The sequence below is a fragment of the Eschrichtius robustus genome, chromosome 15, assembly GCF_028021215.1.
Source record: "Eschrichtius robustus isolate mEscRob2 chromosome 15, mEscRob2.pri, whole genome shotgun sequence".
Taxonomy (NCBI): Eukaryota; Metazoa; Chordata; class Mammalia; order Artiodactyla; family Eschrichtiidae; genus Eschrichtius; species Eschrichtius robustus.
In genome coordinates this window covers 26950183-26967137 of record NC_090838.1, presented here as the reverse complement: position 1 = coordinate 26967137, position 16955 = coordinate 26950183, and the positions used below count along the sequence as shown (strand labels likewise).

The window sequence follows — 16955 nt, the reverse complement described above, 5'->3', positions numbered from 1 at the left end:
TGCACTGTTGGTGGGAATGTAAATTGATACAGCCACGATGGAGAACAATATGGAGGTTCCTTAAAAAACTAAAAATAGAATTACCATATGACCCAGCAATCCCACTACTGGGCATATACCCAGAGAAAACCGTAATTCAAAAAGACACATGCACCCGAATGTTCATTGCAGCACTATTTACAATAGCCAGGTCATGGAAGCAACCTAAATGCCCATCAACAGACAAATGGATAAAGAAGTTGTGGTACATATATACAATGGAATATTACTCAGCCATAAAAAAGAATGAAACTGAGTCATTTGTTGAGACGTGGATGGATCTAGAGACTGTCATACAGAGTGAAGTAAGTCAGAAAGAGAAAAATAAATATCGTATATTAACGCATGTATGTGGAACCTAGAAAAATGGTACAGATGAGCCGGTTTGCAGGGCAGAAGTTGAGACACAGATGTAGAGAACGGACATATGGACACCAAGGGGGGAAAACTGCGGTGGGGTGGGGATGGTGGTGTGCTGAATTGGGCGATTGGGATTGACATGTATACAATGATGTTTATAAAATTGATGACTAATAAGAACCTGCAGTATAAAAAAACAAACAAACAAATCAACTAATACTAAATTTTCATTGGGTTATTTGTATGGAAATATGTTAATATAAATGTTTCAGACATTACATGAAATTTCTAAAAATCTTATATTTGTATTTGTATGGAAATATGTATGGAAATATGTTAATATAAATGTTTCAGACATTACATGAAATTTCTAAAAATCTTAAAAAAAAAAATCTTATATGTTCTGGTATAATGTTATAAGTCATAATCCTAGTTATTACTTTAAAATGTATATCTCAGAAATAACTAATTTTCTTGTCAACTGCATTATTATGAACTTTCATCAAATCTTTAACTGTGGTCATTTTTAAGTCTTTTCTCATTTACAGACAGTTCTGGGTGTACTCTGATGCTTTTGCAAATATGTTCCTATAAAAGGGTTTCATCTTCAGGAAATTCATGGAAAAGACTCTGACAAGTACAGGTTTCTGGTAAGTGACTGTACTGCTGAAGTGAATGAATAAGCATTTTCAGAACTCTAATGAAAAACTGATGAGCTCATAAAAGTGCTAACAAAAGATCAAGATGAAAAAAAAAATTAATTACATGGGACTGAGTGAACTGATGAGGATGAGTATAATTTTTGTGACTTTCTGTTTGAATTTAAGAAAAGAAAAAAATCCCACAAGGACTCAGAGGCAAAGAATATACAAATCAATTTTCACTGCAAAGTAAAGGAGCTGTTACAGTGGAGGATTACTGGACTGAATGTCAATATTATGACATAGTATGAGTGTGTTTCATGTTTGGTAATTGCAATCATTGTTGCTTTTGTTGTGGTCATCCATGTACAATGCTTGGTGTCAGTCTATTTATCTCTTGTAAAAATAAAATACAGTGTGTGTGGAAAAAAAAAAAAAAACTACAATGAGGTATCACCTCATACCAGTCAGAATGGCCATCATCAAAAAATCTACAAACAATAAATGCTGGAGAGGGTGTGGAGAAAAGGGAACCCTCTTGCACTGTGGGTGGGAATGTAAATTGATACAGCCATTATGGAGAACAGTATGGAGGTTCCTTAAAAAACTAAAAATAGAACTACCATACGACCCAGCAATCCCACTACTGGGCATATACCCCGAGAAAACCATAACTCAAAAAGAGTCATGTACCAAAATGTTCATTGCAGCTCTATTTACAATAGCCAGGACATGGAAGCAACCTAAGTGTCCATCGACAGATGAATGGATAAAGAAGATGTGGCATATACATAAAATGGAATATTACTCAGCCATAAAAAGAAACGAAATTGAGTTATTTGTAGTGAAGTGGATGGACCTAGAGTCTGTCATACAGACTGAAGTAAGTCAGAAAGAGAAAAGCGAATACCGTATGCTAACACATATATATGGACACTAAAAAAAAAAAAAAAAACAAAACAATTGGTCATGAAGAACCTAGGGGCAGGACAGGAATAGAGACACAGACCTACTAGAGAATGGACTTGAGGACACGGGGAGGGGGAAGGGTAAGCTGGGACAAAGTAAGAGAGTGGCATGGACATATATACACTACCAAATGTAAAATAGATAGCTAGTGGGAAGCAGCCACATAGTGCAGGGAGATCAGCTCAGTGCTTTGTGACCATCTAGAGGGGTGGGATACGGAGGGTGAGAGGGAGACGCAAGAGGGAGGAGATTTGGGGATATATGTATATGTATAGCTGATTCACTTTGTTATAAAGCAGAAAGTAGCACACCATTGTAAAGCAATTATACTCCAATAAAGATGTTAAAAAAAAAAAAAAAAGGAAGCATGGCAAAATGAGAGACAGACGCTGATTAGGCCAATGCAATGAAATCAACTCACCTGCACCTGAGGTATAGTAAATCCTCAGGATGTCTCCCCCTCTGTCAATTCTGACGAACTTAAAAATATGCAGTAGCAGACCTGCCTACAAAAATAGGTTATATGTTTCTCAAAGACTCATCACTGCTTTTCAGAATTGGAAAACAGCCAATGCTATGTACATCGCAGATGAAGATCCAAAGATGAGCTCAGAAAATCAACCCACTAACCTGAGCAAATCACTAACTTTCTACCTCACCTTTCTAAAAGAACATTTTGTCTTTCAGAAAATCTCACCTGGGCTACCTACGGATAGGCCTGCCATCTTAGACTCTAGAAGCCCTGAGCCACAACTATTGCTGCTTGTAAGGGACGATTCCAGTCCATATGGATCTCTCCATTCTATGAACTTTTATTTTCCTTATTATCTTAATTATATTGTTTTGTCCTCTAATTGTCTTGGGTGTACATGAGAGGTATATGAGACATTATATAAAACAAAACAATACTAGCTTTGAAGCTAAGAGACCTGGGATCATGCCCTAGCTCTGCCATTTATTACCTATGACCAGGAGCAAGCCCATTAACCTATTTGGGAAAAAATTTCTATATCTGTACTACAGGTATACTGTAAACTATATAAAGAGAAATTGTTTGTTATTACAATAACAAGTATTCCCACACAGGTGTATTTCCTGCCTTCAGAAGTAGTTTGGTTTTTTTCGATGAGATATAATTGACATTATAACATTATGTAAGTTAAGCAACAAGGATGTAATGTGCAGCACAGGGAAATACAGCCATTATTTTGTAAAATCTTTACTGGGCCCGTGAGCCACAACTACTGAGCCTGCGCGTCTGGAGCCTGTGCTCCGCAACAAGAGAGGCCGCGACAGTGAGAGGCCCGCACACCGCGATGAAGAGTGGCCCCCGCTCGCCGCAACTAGAGAAAGCCCTCGCACAGCAACGAAGACCCAACACAGCCAAAATAAATAAATAAATAAAAATAAAAAAATAAAAATAAAAAAAAATCTTTAAATGGAGCATAATCTATAAAAATGTTGAATCATTACGTTGTCACCTGAAACTAATACAATATTGCAAATCAACTATACTTCAATAAAACGTAACATTGTGCAAGTTTAAGGGATGATTTGATATACATATTGCAAAATGATCAATACTGTAGCATTACTAACACATCTATCATGTCTCACAATTATTATTTCTTTCCTGGTGAGGACAATTAATATCCAGTCTCTTCGCAACTTTGAGGTTTATAATATAGTATTGTTGACTACAATCACTAAGCTGTGCATTACATCTCCAGGGCTTACCTACTAGTTGCAAATGTGTGTTATCCTCTAATAACATCTCCCCAATTCCCCCACCCCCAGGCCCTTATACCATTCTACACTGTTTTGTTTTGCTTCTTTACAACTTCAAATCTTCTCTGGCATCTAGCAGACATATACATAGGTAGGCGCTCAATAACTACTTACTGACTGATTAGAAGATTCCTTTAGCATATAATGATTTAGGGACAAGGCTGATGTTTGCACATTTTATAATATCCACAAAAGGCAGACCGTGAGCTCAGCTGCCATCTTACATAAAAAGAATAATTGTAGGACTGAAGTCTTCAATTTTATTTAAGTTTATGAATTTTCATATATTCCATAAAGGTTAACAATGAGTCTTAAAATCTGAAAAGCAATCCTAAGGTGAAAAGAACTCCTAGAACAAGGAGCTCTCCATGTTTATCCTGCACGTTTTCTGCACCTGGTTTTGGTTAAGACTGTGGCTAACCAGATGTCAAGTGGATTGAACAATACTAAGTTCTTCAGATACTGAAGACTTACTACATTTAGAACACTCAAATGGGAGTCACAAAGTCATCATTAACTTAATTACGGCCAACAAAGACGGATCACTTTGATTAAAATCTCAGAAATTTGTATCCCCGTATCACATGGTTTGTCAGAGTCAACTATAAAGCAAGGCAATAAACTCAAAAAAGGCTAGCTGCGCACATCTACCAGGCGACAGATATTGTATATTGTGTCTATTGTGTAGATATTGTGAAGGTGAGCAAAGAAAGTGAAGCGAAAGAAAGAGGATGGCAGTACTGTAGAAGCGAAAACATTTGTTAGGGATGACCCTGCAGAGAAGCATTATGATTCTCAAGAAGTATATTCCAGCAAAACAAAAATGCTCAGAAGTTGAAAGGAAACTGTAAGATTGAGATAACTTAAATTCAAAAGAGAAAGCTCCTATGACAGTTAAAAACTATATGAAATGAGCTTAAAGAAAGCCAAAGAGAAGGCAGTTATCCATAAAAATCTGACATATAATTTACTTTAACAGGTATCAGTTATTATTGCATTTCTTCTATTTCAGGACAAGGGAAATAAAACGGAGGTAACAGGGTTGGGGGAAGAAGGATTATAACATTTCTTGGGTCCTACCTTGTGTCAGACACCTTACTCAGTGCTTTATATCACATTTAATTCTAACAATAAACCCCATGAAGAAAGTATTTCAATACACATGTTACAGATATTGAAACCAAGCTTCAGAGAGGTCACATAGCCCATAATCTGCCTAAATTCAGGGAAATATGATCTTTATATCACAGTTACTGAATGCACCTTTAAACAATTATATATTAGAGAATTTCCTTTGGGGGATGGCTCTAGTCAGGTCTGAATCAGGCTAGTACTTCAAGTCAAGGGAAACCTGTATATTGAGAACTTGACACGTTAGCTTCCTTCAAGAAAGGTTCTGATTGAAAGCAGCCAGATGAAACTGGCCAGAACCCAGGGTGATGAAATAGTCCTAAAAGGTGGGGATCGTGTGGGCAACAGCTCCAGGCTGAATGTGAGGTCCAAGGAATACAGTGTTAAATGATGAAAGTGGCTCTCAAGAGAGCACAGAAATCCACAATTGGAAAGAAGAAGGTACATTAACAGAAGAGCCAACACGAGTTGCCAAAAAAGCATTAAGGGATAGAAATTTTGAAAGTGCACAATAAACTATTGAGAATGAAGGATCATATGCCCTGAACTAAACCCTAGGAAAAAGTATAAAACCCCAGACAGCACCTGCTGACATTTTACCTGTTTCTGCCCCAAACAATTTCTGTTCTAATTCATAAATCAAGGAGAAGCATCAATCAGTAAGATCCAGTTTACATGGCATGAATACAAAGAGGCCATTAACGGTTTCAGCAGGTTCACCATTTAGTCAGCGAAAGCAGCAGAAAGTGTAACTGGCATCAAATCCCTGCAGAATATAAGGGTCAAAATGGCAATTCTTAATTCTTAATGAAACCGTTTAATAGAAAAAAGAACCAAATGGACATCAAGATCAACGAGTTTTAAAAAAAAAACAAACCGTAAGCGTAATGCCAAAGAAAGTACTATTCTGTACGACACTGTACAAGTTTAATTATAATAACTTAAAAATATGCTGTGAGAGGAGAGTGGTAGAAAAAGAAGGATACTAAGACTTACAGAACAGCCCAGCGAGGTAGGGAGTATCATCTCTACAGATGACAACTAACAAATGCTCTGTGTAGGACTTTTCTCCCAACAATGAGATTCAGGAAATTTTTTTAGTCTTTAATGCCCTCATACATTAAAACTTGGGGGAAAATGTCTCATCAATGTACCCTGAATTGTCTGCACTAAAAGGATAGAGAAAGCCTCAAAACTAGTCACATTTAACTGTTATAGACACAGAAACAGTCGATTAGCAAGGAACATTTTGTAAACCATTTATCATTTGACGCCTTCTCTGACCTCCATAGAATCTCTAACACTCCCTATATCCCTTAGGCAGTTTTTTTTTTTTTTTTCTTCATGGCACTCATCACACCTGACATACCATATACTCTACTTTCTCACTTGTGAACTCTAGAGTCTAAGTGCAACAAAGGGAGGAAATTTATTTTGTTCACTCTCAACTCCCAGGGTCTAAAACAAAATGCCTGGCTCAAAGTAGGAATACAGTGTTGAACGATGAAAGTGGCAAATGAAGAAATGAATATATGTCAGGTTGTGTTATCAATGAGCTCAACTCAAAGATGAGCTTAGGTAGGATTGCACCTTCTGAGAAGTATTTCAGAGTACCAGAAGTACAAAGATGAGAACTAAAATGTATAAAGGAACAAAACCAAAAAGATATGACTGGGTATTCACAAGCACTGTCAGAGTGTTGCAGAAAAACCCAGTCCGTTCATTGGCTCAACCTGAGCAGAAAGGTATGTTGCAATATCTGCTTTTCATCACACTCAACTTTAACATTTGAAAGCTCAACTGCCATAAAAAACTAAGATGGAAAAATCCATTTTGGTACAATCTGCAATAGCCCACAGGAGAAATTTACAAGAACTGCAAGTTCAAGATGAGCAATGGATGGCATTGTGATTACATCACAGAGGAGAAGCTTGATTGACAGATGACATAGAACCTAAAACTCTACCCAAGGCAGAAGGAAAAAAGTACCCGGCCTACTTTTAATAGGAAATGTGTGACCTTAGTTAGCAATGCAAAACCAAAAGTTATTGCTTGGCCAAGTGGCTAAGTATGTGACTTGGGGTGAGTAACATGGTGACCTAATAGTTCTGCTTATGAGTCTACTAATCTGGCTGGCAACATGATATTGCTGTTAAATGAGGTGCTCTGTTTCTGTCACTCAACTGGAGCAGCGTGGTCACAGTCAGATTGATTACGCACATCTAGGTGTAAGAACTCATTTATTATTATTCCCCAACCTAGATCCATGCATTTACATTGAAGAGCATCACTTTCCCATTCGGTCAGTCATGTTGCATTAGTAAATTCATGAATCAGGGCTGTGTTTATACCATGATTGTGAATTTTAGTTAGTTAAGGTAAAGTTCAGGCTCTGCTCTTGGATTACAATATGCATTGGTATGTGAAAACGAGTACAAGAATGGAACCCTGATAGGCAACTATGAAATTTATGCCAAATGGAAAAATTAAAACCAAATGTACATTCTGACCAACACCAATTACACAAACAAATGCTTATGAAAACAAAAAATTTTCTTCTCCCCAAAGATCAACATCTCACAATTCCACTGATAGAGACCCTTGGGGATGGGTATGAGATTCAGGGCAGGGGGGCCACCTGCAACTGGTAGAGGCTTAGCTCATGCTGCCAGGGGATGAGTCCAAAGCTTTGAAATTGGGAGTGCTTCCACCAAGCCTACCTATCCCACCTCCTCTAGAACACCCACACGTCTTCCCAGAGATGTAAGAATAAAGACCAACTTTTTTTTATAGGACCAAGAGGGTCTGGCATGGTCTGCCCCCTCCTCCTGCAGCAAGTCTTCCCTTGTACTCTGGCCTTCAGCCACACTAGCCTTTCACCTTCTGGAACATGACCTGCCTCCTCTTTCCACGAGCCCCCTGCACATGTCAAATGTCCAGAATGATCTCCCTCCCATCCCCTACCCCAGTCAAACCCCTGGCCAAAGCTTAACTCAAGAATTTTCCTTGAGGCAACTCATTTTGTCATATGCTCTTGTAACATCAAAGAACCCTCCTTCCTAACACTTGGCTCATTTGTACATTTGCATTTACTTATGAGATGTCTGGCTGAGTATCTGTCTCCTCAACTAGATAGTAAGTTCCATGAAGAAGGTACTTTTTTGGTCCCTCAGTGTATCCCAGCACTGAGTACAACTCTGGGTATAGATAATGAGTTCTACTGCATTTGTGGAAGACAGGAAAGAAGGAAGGATGGAAAAGTTTAACTCACATTGTCAGAATGTGGCATGGAGCAGAAAAAGATCAGAAACACAAAGGAAAACCATTAACAGGGAAAGCTAACTAGAGCACAGGTAATTGGGACCAAAGCAGATTCATCACTTATCTTCCTCAGTGCCTAAAGGAGGTACTCCATATTTGTTAAATACTTGAGTGAATGAATGAATGAATATAAGGGGCATGGGCAATCAATCCAGATTTCTCTTTCTACATTTGCAACTTCTGCTGCAAGTCTGTGTATATTTCCTGATTCTATGAGTCTGTGGTAGCTTCTCATGCCTTTTCTCTCTTTTTAAGCATTTTGTTCTCCACTTCTCTCTCTCTGTGGCACTGATTATTTTATTTGGTTTTGGGTATTAATCACACCAGGGCTAACAATTTGTTTCAATCAGAATTATCTGTCCCATGTAAAATCTCACTTCCTTCATGTCAACTGAATTTCTTACTTTCTTCATGGTTAAAAGTTACTTAGAACTTTTCTCTGAATGACATGAGTTTGTTACATCCCTTTTTTTCTTTTTCCACTTTGAAAGATGGCTCACTTGGCATTATACCACTCTGTCAGAAAACGGGCCAGACAGACGAAACACAACTATGATAACACTCTAGTACCTACCGAGACACTGCCCATTCCAGCCTCGGAACCCTTCCGTGCAGGGAACACACTGGTAAGATCCAGGAGAATTCACACACTGCTCATCTGGACAAGTACTTGGAGTCAAACATTCATCAACATCTGAAAAAATCAAAAAGCTAGGTCACAGACATTTTATCAGAATACTAAAACACAAACTGACTCGTATGATGAAGGGGAAAAGAGGCATGTTTTACCTACATTTTGGTGAGGAAAACAATAACTGAAAAAGTGACACACTGGGTCTGTACTTAAACACACAGTGAGAATGCATGGCCGAGTATACCTTGACTGAAATATTTACACATGTTCCAAGGAAGAACTTGGCCCCAATTCTCCAACTGGCAGGCCCAGACCTCTCCACTCTGGGAATTGGCAGTTCCCTGGGGCCACTTTCTGGACATCAAACCTTTCAAGTAATAGCATGGCTTGCCAGAAAGAAATAAAAGAAATGGACATGAGAGTGAGGAAGCCATTTATCCACCTGGCTAGAGGTTCTCTCTGCAGACACTGGATGCCCTAGGGAAATCCTTGCTTTGGCTTCATGGCCCCCAAAACATCCTAGGTTTGAATAATTTAAAACATTGCATATGATAGGAATTCCTTGGAGGTGGAAAAAGAATATTAGGAGAGAATGAATTCATCAAATACTTCCAAGATTTTCCAGAAAACACAGTGAATGATCATAGGGTAATACATTCTGGTTTAAAATACACCTTACTTTTCACATTCACAGCTAACGAAAGTTATTAATCCTTGTTCTTTTCAATGTGAGGAGAAAAAAAAAACACCTTAAATACGGATGGAACTGTGGCAGACATACAATAGCTTCAGGCTTTTTTAAGAATAGTAAAACAATAAAATGGAGGAAAAGTAACATATAGGAGATGGTTCAACAGTTTAAAATGAGTAGTAACACCTTGGGTACCAACCCCAACAGAAATAGGTGTTTTTCTGGAGTTGAGTTTTGAATTCAAGTGAGTGGATTCAATGTCTAAGTGTCTCAATATGAGATGTATATAGGACCTCTAATCACACCTAAAATGTAAACAGATTTTTCAGGACATAAGCTAAAAAGTGAAAGAAATATATAATGAATACACTGAACATACATGGGTATTTGAGGTCATCATTCTGGTAAATTCTCAAAAATCATCTCTCATTATATATCACTAGACATGTGTGAAAAGATGCTTAAGGTAAAAGATGTTATTAATAGAATAAGCACCAGGTCAGTGTTGTAATTTTTTTTTTTTCCTATCAGCGAAAAATTCTTGCCAATAGACAATGACACACAGTGTTTTTTTTCTAGGTCAGATGTTCTGGGACTTCTTGTTCTACAAAAAGATGATGCTTGCCAGTTTCATTTTCCAAACAGCATTACATCCTTCTCTGGATGGGATATTTTAAAAAATGGAACTACATCTGCTAAGTCAGAGAAGGTCATTGAGATAGGCTGGTTTGATAAATAAGGTACAATGCTGAGAAACACAAGACAATATCCCTGCAATTCCTGTTGCTCTCATCTCTGTTTGCTTGTTCCCTCATCTGTAAATGAGGGACTACCTGCCTGGTAATACCTTCACAGAATAAAGTAAGGATGCATGAGATAACGTCTGTAAACTACAATAGACTCCTTGGAGACTGGCGCTGTTTGAAAGCAACTTGGTCAGTGACAGCTGAGAAAATCTTCAGTGAGCCAGAAGCCCGGGGACCTTTGGTTCTGGTCCATGATGAAATTAGAAAACAGCTACGTTATTTGGCTCCTTCATTTCAAGCCTTTTCGTGGGGATAGAATTATATAATTATTTACTCAGGGAATGCTGGTGATATTTCTGTTAAATAATTTCTACACACTGAATAGTCTCCTAACTGCTTTCCATTTATTTCCGTTATCTTCAAATTTCTTTTCTATTCCTTTCTACTGTCCATCGTTATGCTCTAGCAGTTCCTTAAATAGCTTATCTTCCTGTCCTGAGTCTGTGTGTAGAACTTGAGGATCCATATTTGACCTTCTGGAGGAGCATTGCTTTGCAAATAAATGCTTGTCAGACATACCCACGTCTTTTTTTTTTTTAAAACACTCCCACAATTATAGATGTTCTGAGAAGATCTATGCAAAAACAAAACGAGTCAGGGAGAGGGGAAGTTTAAGGAAACTAACACTTCTTGAGAACAAGGTGACAGGCACCATACAACATTCTGCAACACCCATTTACTCGCACAAGCCTGAAAGTTCACCGCGTGGTTCCCATTTTACAGATGAAGAACTAAGTTTTGAAGGGGCTACGTACCTGGCTCCAAGTTAGACCCTTACTGAGTGCGGGGGTCATGCCACAGTCTCTGCTCTCCCCATCCTCAAGCTAGCTGCAGAGCAGAGGGAGAGTCCCCCGTAAGAGGAGAGTGGGGACACTTTACACCTGTGCAGTCCCATGGCCCTCGGCCGTCAGCAGAAGAGTTCATATCTCTGTTCCGATGGGAGCTGATCAGAGATGCAGTAACATAAAACGCTCCCCACTTCTCTCCAGATAACTCAGGGGCTGAGGCAAGGGGCCAGCAAGAAAGGCAGGTGCAGGCTGCCAAAGAACTGTCTAATGAGCTCTCCCTCCAGACCTGGTCATTAGAACCGTGAAGAAAACCAACATGTAGGAGCCAAGAGACAGCTGAGAGCAGCCTGTCCCCACTGGCCTATCCCTCCCGAGTGCTGGAGGCCCAGCCACGTCTGCAAAGAGGCTCAATGTCAGGCAGCCGAGCAGGGAACCCCACGGAACCAGCACCATCCCTACAGACAGGCTCCTCAAAAACGTGCCCAGAGACCCCTGCTCCTTTGCCCTCACATTTCTATGGCAAGATTTAAGCAGAGGTTCAACGTATTTCTTCACAAAAGTAATTATTCAAAGCGTACCACGGTGGCTTCAACAAGTACCTTTGTGACTTGGACACAAGCACGAGCAGAAATATTCAATGGTTCATCATTTTAATTTTGAAAAGTTAAAAACTTTTCAAAACATTTTTACAACGAGAGCAGATTCATTGCTGGGGTCAATACGAAAGAAATCTTATCTAGCACAGCTGGAATCTGACTCGGAGTTGGTCAGACAGCACTTCTGTAGACAGTCTGCAAGCAAGTCCCAGAACACATGGGAAAGAAAGAAGCTGAGACAAAGGAATGGAACAAGGCGAAAAGGTCGAAAACAAAAAGTCCACACTGGGACACCTGCACCATGTCCCCAGATGAATGATGCAGACACTATAATTAAGTCTGGGTTTGTACTAAAATCCTCTGCAGTTAATTGTTCTAAAGTGATTTCACCCCACATACCAGAGAAGGCAGATACTGAAGTGAGTAATCAAGAGCTTATGAAGGTGGAAAATGACCCAGACAGAGCCACTGAAGTAAGGCAAAGGGGCTGTGGTCCCAGAAGGCAGCAAGGGCTTGGATGAGCTGGTACCCTGCACAGATCGGTGGCGAAGGAAACTTCGTACCAGGCCAGGTGCCCGCCAGCCCTGGGTTCTGGACCCAGCCCTGCGTTTCATGGTCCCGTGCACTCAGCACTTCAAAGGGGGCGCCGGCTCCCCATCCTCTCAGCAGACTCACCCTCGCAATGGCCTCCGGGGGTCATGCGGTACCCGCTGTCGCAGTATTCACACCGGAAGGCCCCCACGGTATTGACGCAGTGCCCTTCCCCACAGACGTCTGGCCTCAGGCACTCATCAACATCTACGCAAAGCAGAAAACGTTGTCGAGTTTTATTTCCCAAAACATAGTTCCAAACCTCTCCCATCTCCCAGGTTAGTTCGATGTTAAGAATGAAGTAACTGATTCCTACTATCTATCATCTCTTTGACTTGTTCCAAAAAATTGAGTGGTTTTGATTTACTCGACTCCAAAAGAAACATTTAACGCCTCTGGTTTTTGCAGACATTGGATACTATTCATTCAAAACTGTTGGGGAAAAAATTCCATTTTTTAATCTTCCAGTACCTAGCAGATAACTATGTGGTAACAGGGGTTTAATAATAAATTTGGGGTTGTCTGAATAAGCCCTGGACTGATGGAATCTTAGGGTAGCTAGAAACCCGCATGTGGGAATTTATGCATCAGAAAGAACACTGTCATTACCTATGCAGTTAGTACCCTCCTCACTGGCCATGAACCCCGCTGGGCAAATACACAAGAAACTTCCCTCAGTGTTTTCACAGCGTCCCTGGGAGCAGAGGTGTTGGGCCTGAGCGCATTCATCAATATCTGTTAACAAAAAGGCAGATAAAAGGATTAGTGTAGTCTAACATGAAATTCTCAGTCTCTCTGTTCATGAAATACCAGCACACCATCCCCCGTGTCCCACAAACCTTTATAAGTGAGGAAAACAGTAAAAGGAGACACGTTCAGTCTTCCTGAATACCTGAAGGGCTGTTACTGGGAAAAGGGAATACACATACGGTGTACTGCTTTGAAAGCTCAAGCTACAGCCATGACATAGGTGTTTCAAAGAGAAAGATTTCAGGTCACCACAAAAGGACCTGCCTGATAACTGGAGTCATGTAAGCACTGGAATTCCCTGTGCAACTCCCAGGCCAGCTCAGCAGAGACAGTCAGAAATGTTGGGACAGGCACTCTTTCACTGTGCACTTGGGTAAAGCGAGACTGAATCATCTCGACCGACTGCCCTTTTCAACTTTATATGCTGGGGTTCTAAACATAATACATCTAATGTATACAAATTCAAGAGAAATAGCCATGTTACGGAGCAGCTGGATGTTCCCCTCACACCTCACCCCACATATATATGCGAAACAAAACGGCAAAAGTCACATCTGCATAATGGCATTCAGCATATTAAAGTGGGTTTAATTAGGTATATGCCTTTGTTGCTCTATATTTGCCTTATAACTCTTAGTGCTGAATTTTCTTTTTCTAAAAAAAAGATATTAAATTTAGTGTTAACACATTAAAATGACTTACTTAACACTATTACACCCCTTTTTGAGATTCATTTTTTCCCCAAAGAAGCATATATGAGATCCCTACTTTATAAATTCATTAATAGTTTTGTGTCAGCATATATTGATTTTCAATACAGAAATCCCTTTTAAAAATCAAATTTTATGAACTTAGATGAACATAATTCTTTACTGCAGAATATATTAATTTGTTTTGCTAAATATGTTTGTAGATAGCTATTTCTAGAGCTCTTACTTTTATATTCTTTACCTGAAAAGCTTTGGGAAATTATTCCACCTTTATGTAATTGTATTACACTTGGCAAGGTAGGTAGCATTGAACCAAGTGGTAAGAGCCTCCTAGGAGTTTACTGAACCTCTTTTTGAGTACCCTTAGCTCAGGGATAAAATTTTTTAAAAATTAAACACAATAACATTTTCCCCATGATAAAAAAAATGTTCTTTATGTGCAAATATTTGATATTTAATAATCTCATCTACCAAAGGTGTCTCTTCTTACCAACACATTTCCTCTGTTGCTCGCTGAACTTGTGGCCATCATAGCATATACAGGTATACCTCACCGGTAGGTTAATGCAGTGTCCTGCTCCACAGATATCAGGGTTCACAGTACATTCATTGATTTCTTTAAAAATAAAAAAATGTAGGGAAAAACAGATATAAACAAAGATTCCATTGCTACTTGCAAACCATCACTTGTGTTTCCTGATTCCCTTATTGCCAGGTATGCAATTAGAAAACAAAATTTTATACTCTAAAATCAAGTATAAATTCATTTGATTACTGATGATCATCATTTCATAATTGATCAGTTAGTCCCAGCCAAGGTCATCAATAATTCTTGATGAAACAACTTCTAAGATGAACTGGAGAAGGTGGAAATTCAGAAAGAGGCCATGTTAAACGTTATAGTCAATTCTGAATTTCCAAGATGGCCCATCAATGAGTTTCTATCCACTCCAGTTCATTTTCAATGACGGACTAATCACATGATTTCTCCTGATAAGAAATAGATGGTAACTTTCTATTTGTTAGCAGGCCAAATTCAAGTTCCAAAAACTATATTCAACCTCCTTCCAAATTTCTCATTAATTCTCCAGAAAGATTTACCACTTCTAATCAAAGCAGAACTTCTGGATGTAACTTACTCTTAATTTGCCAATTTCAACAGGAGCATATTTTATTTATACTAGTATAGAATCTTCTTCCAAATCTTCTCTGCTCAATTCCTCCCTCACTCTCCTCCTGATCCCTGCATGAGACTGGCTTCTTCTATGAAGCCTGAGAAGATGAGCCCCGAGTCCTCACTCCACTCACAGACAAGGCTGTGGTCAAGGCAAGGTGAGAGGAGCTCCCAGTGGGTGAAGGCCATCACAATGTGCTTTATTACCAAGAGGACATGAGGACTCAAAGGTGACCTGAGATGAATTACTCCAAGACAGGCTGTTGATTTCAATGATCTTTGTAAGAATGTATAATAGAGTAGTGGGGGGCGGGGGGCACAGCTGGTGGTCAGAAGCCCAGCCTTGGAGGACAGTACAGGTACCAACCTTGCTGCCCTTTCTTAGCTCTGTAACAAAGAGCAAGTTACTTAAACAATCTAAGCCTCACTTTTCTGTCTGTGTAAATGAGAATTATCAGAGCACCAACTTCAGAGCGTGAAGTTCAAAAGAGTTAACCTAAATAATGCATGTAGCTCGATGCCTGGCACATTATATGTGTTCAATAAAAGTTAGCCATTATTGGGCTTCCTTGGTGGCAAAGTGGTTAAGAATCCGCCTGCCAACGCAGGGGACACAGGTTCGAGGCCTGGTCCGGGAAGATCCCACATGCCGTGGAGTAACTAAGCCCGCGAGCCACAACTACTGAGCCCACGTGCTGCAACTACTGAAGCCTGCACACCCAGATTTTTTGCTCCGCAACAACAGAAGCCACCACAATGAGCACCCACTGCAATGAAGAGTAGCCCCCACTCACCACAACTAGAGAAAGCCCGCGCGCAGCAACAAAGACCCAACGCAGCCAAAAATAAAAATAAATAAATAAATAAAATTAAAAAAAAGTTAGCCATTATTACTGATTACTGTGGTTGTTCCTATTGAAGTCATTTAAGAATAGATAACAGGGGCTTCCCTGGTGGCGCAGTGGTTGAGAATCTGCCTGCCAATGCAGGGGACACGGGTTCGAGCCCTGGTCTGGGAAGATCCCACATGCCCCGGAGCAACTAGGCCTGTGAGCCACAACTACTGAGCCTGCGCGTCTGGAGCCTGTGCTCCGCAACAAGAGAGGCCTGCGCATCGCGATGAAGAGTGGCCCCCGCTTGCCGCAACTAGAGAAAGCCCTCGCACAGAAACAAAGACCCAACACAACCAAAAATAAATAATAAATAAATAAAAAAATAAAAAAAAAAAAGAATAGATAACAAAGAAACAGCACATTTATAACAACTCCCTTGGGCTAGTATCTCACTGTCATCACGTAGTAAACAACGCTTAAAACAGATGAGATCATGGATGAGCCCAAGTGGCCCAGTGGAGGAAGACGGGGCCTCAGGCATGACAAGCTAAATCACACCTTTGTTAGAGCAATCTATGGTTTGAAGGAAAAGAAAAACAGGCATGCTACTGTCACCAATAACCCACTGTGAATTCTCAAGAAAGATGTGAAAAACAGTGTTTTAACAAAAATTCACTTGGAAATGACCTAAGTTGGGGTTGAGGTTGCTCTCCAAAACCCAAACCACATTCATTTTTCATCAAGTGTTATTCACTGTGCTGTGACTTTAAGACAACCGATGCAAGTCATTTGAAAAGTTGCTAGGCTTTATAAGGATGCATATGACTACAGAGCTGCAGTATTTTGCACCAAATCACTTGGATTACGAAAAAACCGCACATTTACAAGTTACTTATATCTTTAGTGAGCCTATTTATGCTAATTCACTATCAGAAAAATAGACTGTTTATAGTCAGTATAATATCAAATTACAGAAAAAATAATCCAAAAGGCTAAAAAAACATGGTTTTTTTTGACAACATGATTGCCTAGACTTAAGTGACTGATACTAACAACATAAAACAATGAATTATGACACATACATAGCATAGATTATTATATAATCATTAACAGGATAGGATAATGCTTATTTG

The 16955-nt window shown here is 39.6% G+C and overlaps 1 protein-coding gene across 6 annotated transcripts in view; it reads right to left on the bottom strand.

Moving 5' to 3' along the window:
* LTBP1 (latent transforming growth factor beta binding protein 1) overlaps positions 1-16955 on the bottom strand; it is a 419491-nt gene that overhangs the window by 111830 nt on the left and 290706 nt on the right. For all 6 annotated transcript variants that reach the window (XM_068564861.1, XM_068564862.1, XM_068564863.1 and 3 more), the window contains 4 exons: positions 14306-14431; positions 12965-13090; positions 12440-12562; positions 8824-8943 (listed from right to left, as the gene is read on the bottom strand). In XM_068564861.1, the coding sequence (XP_068420962.1) occupies positions 8824-8943; positions 12440-12562; positions 12965-13090; positions 14306-14431 (495 nt within the window). The remainder of the gene's footprint in view (positions 1-8823; positions 8944-12439; positions 12563-12964; positions 13091-14305; positions 14432-16955) is intronic.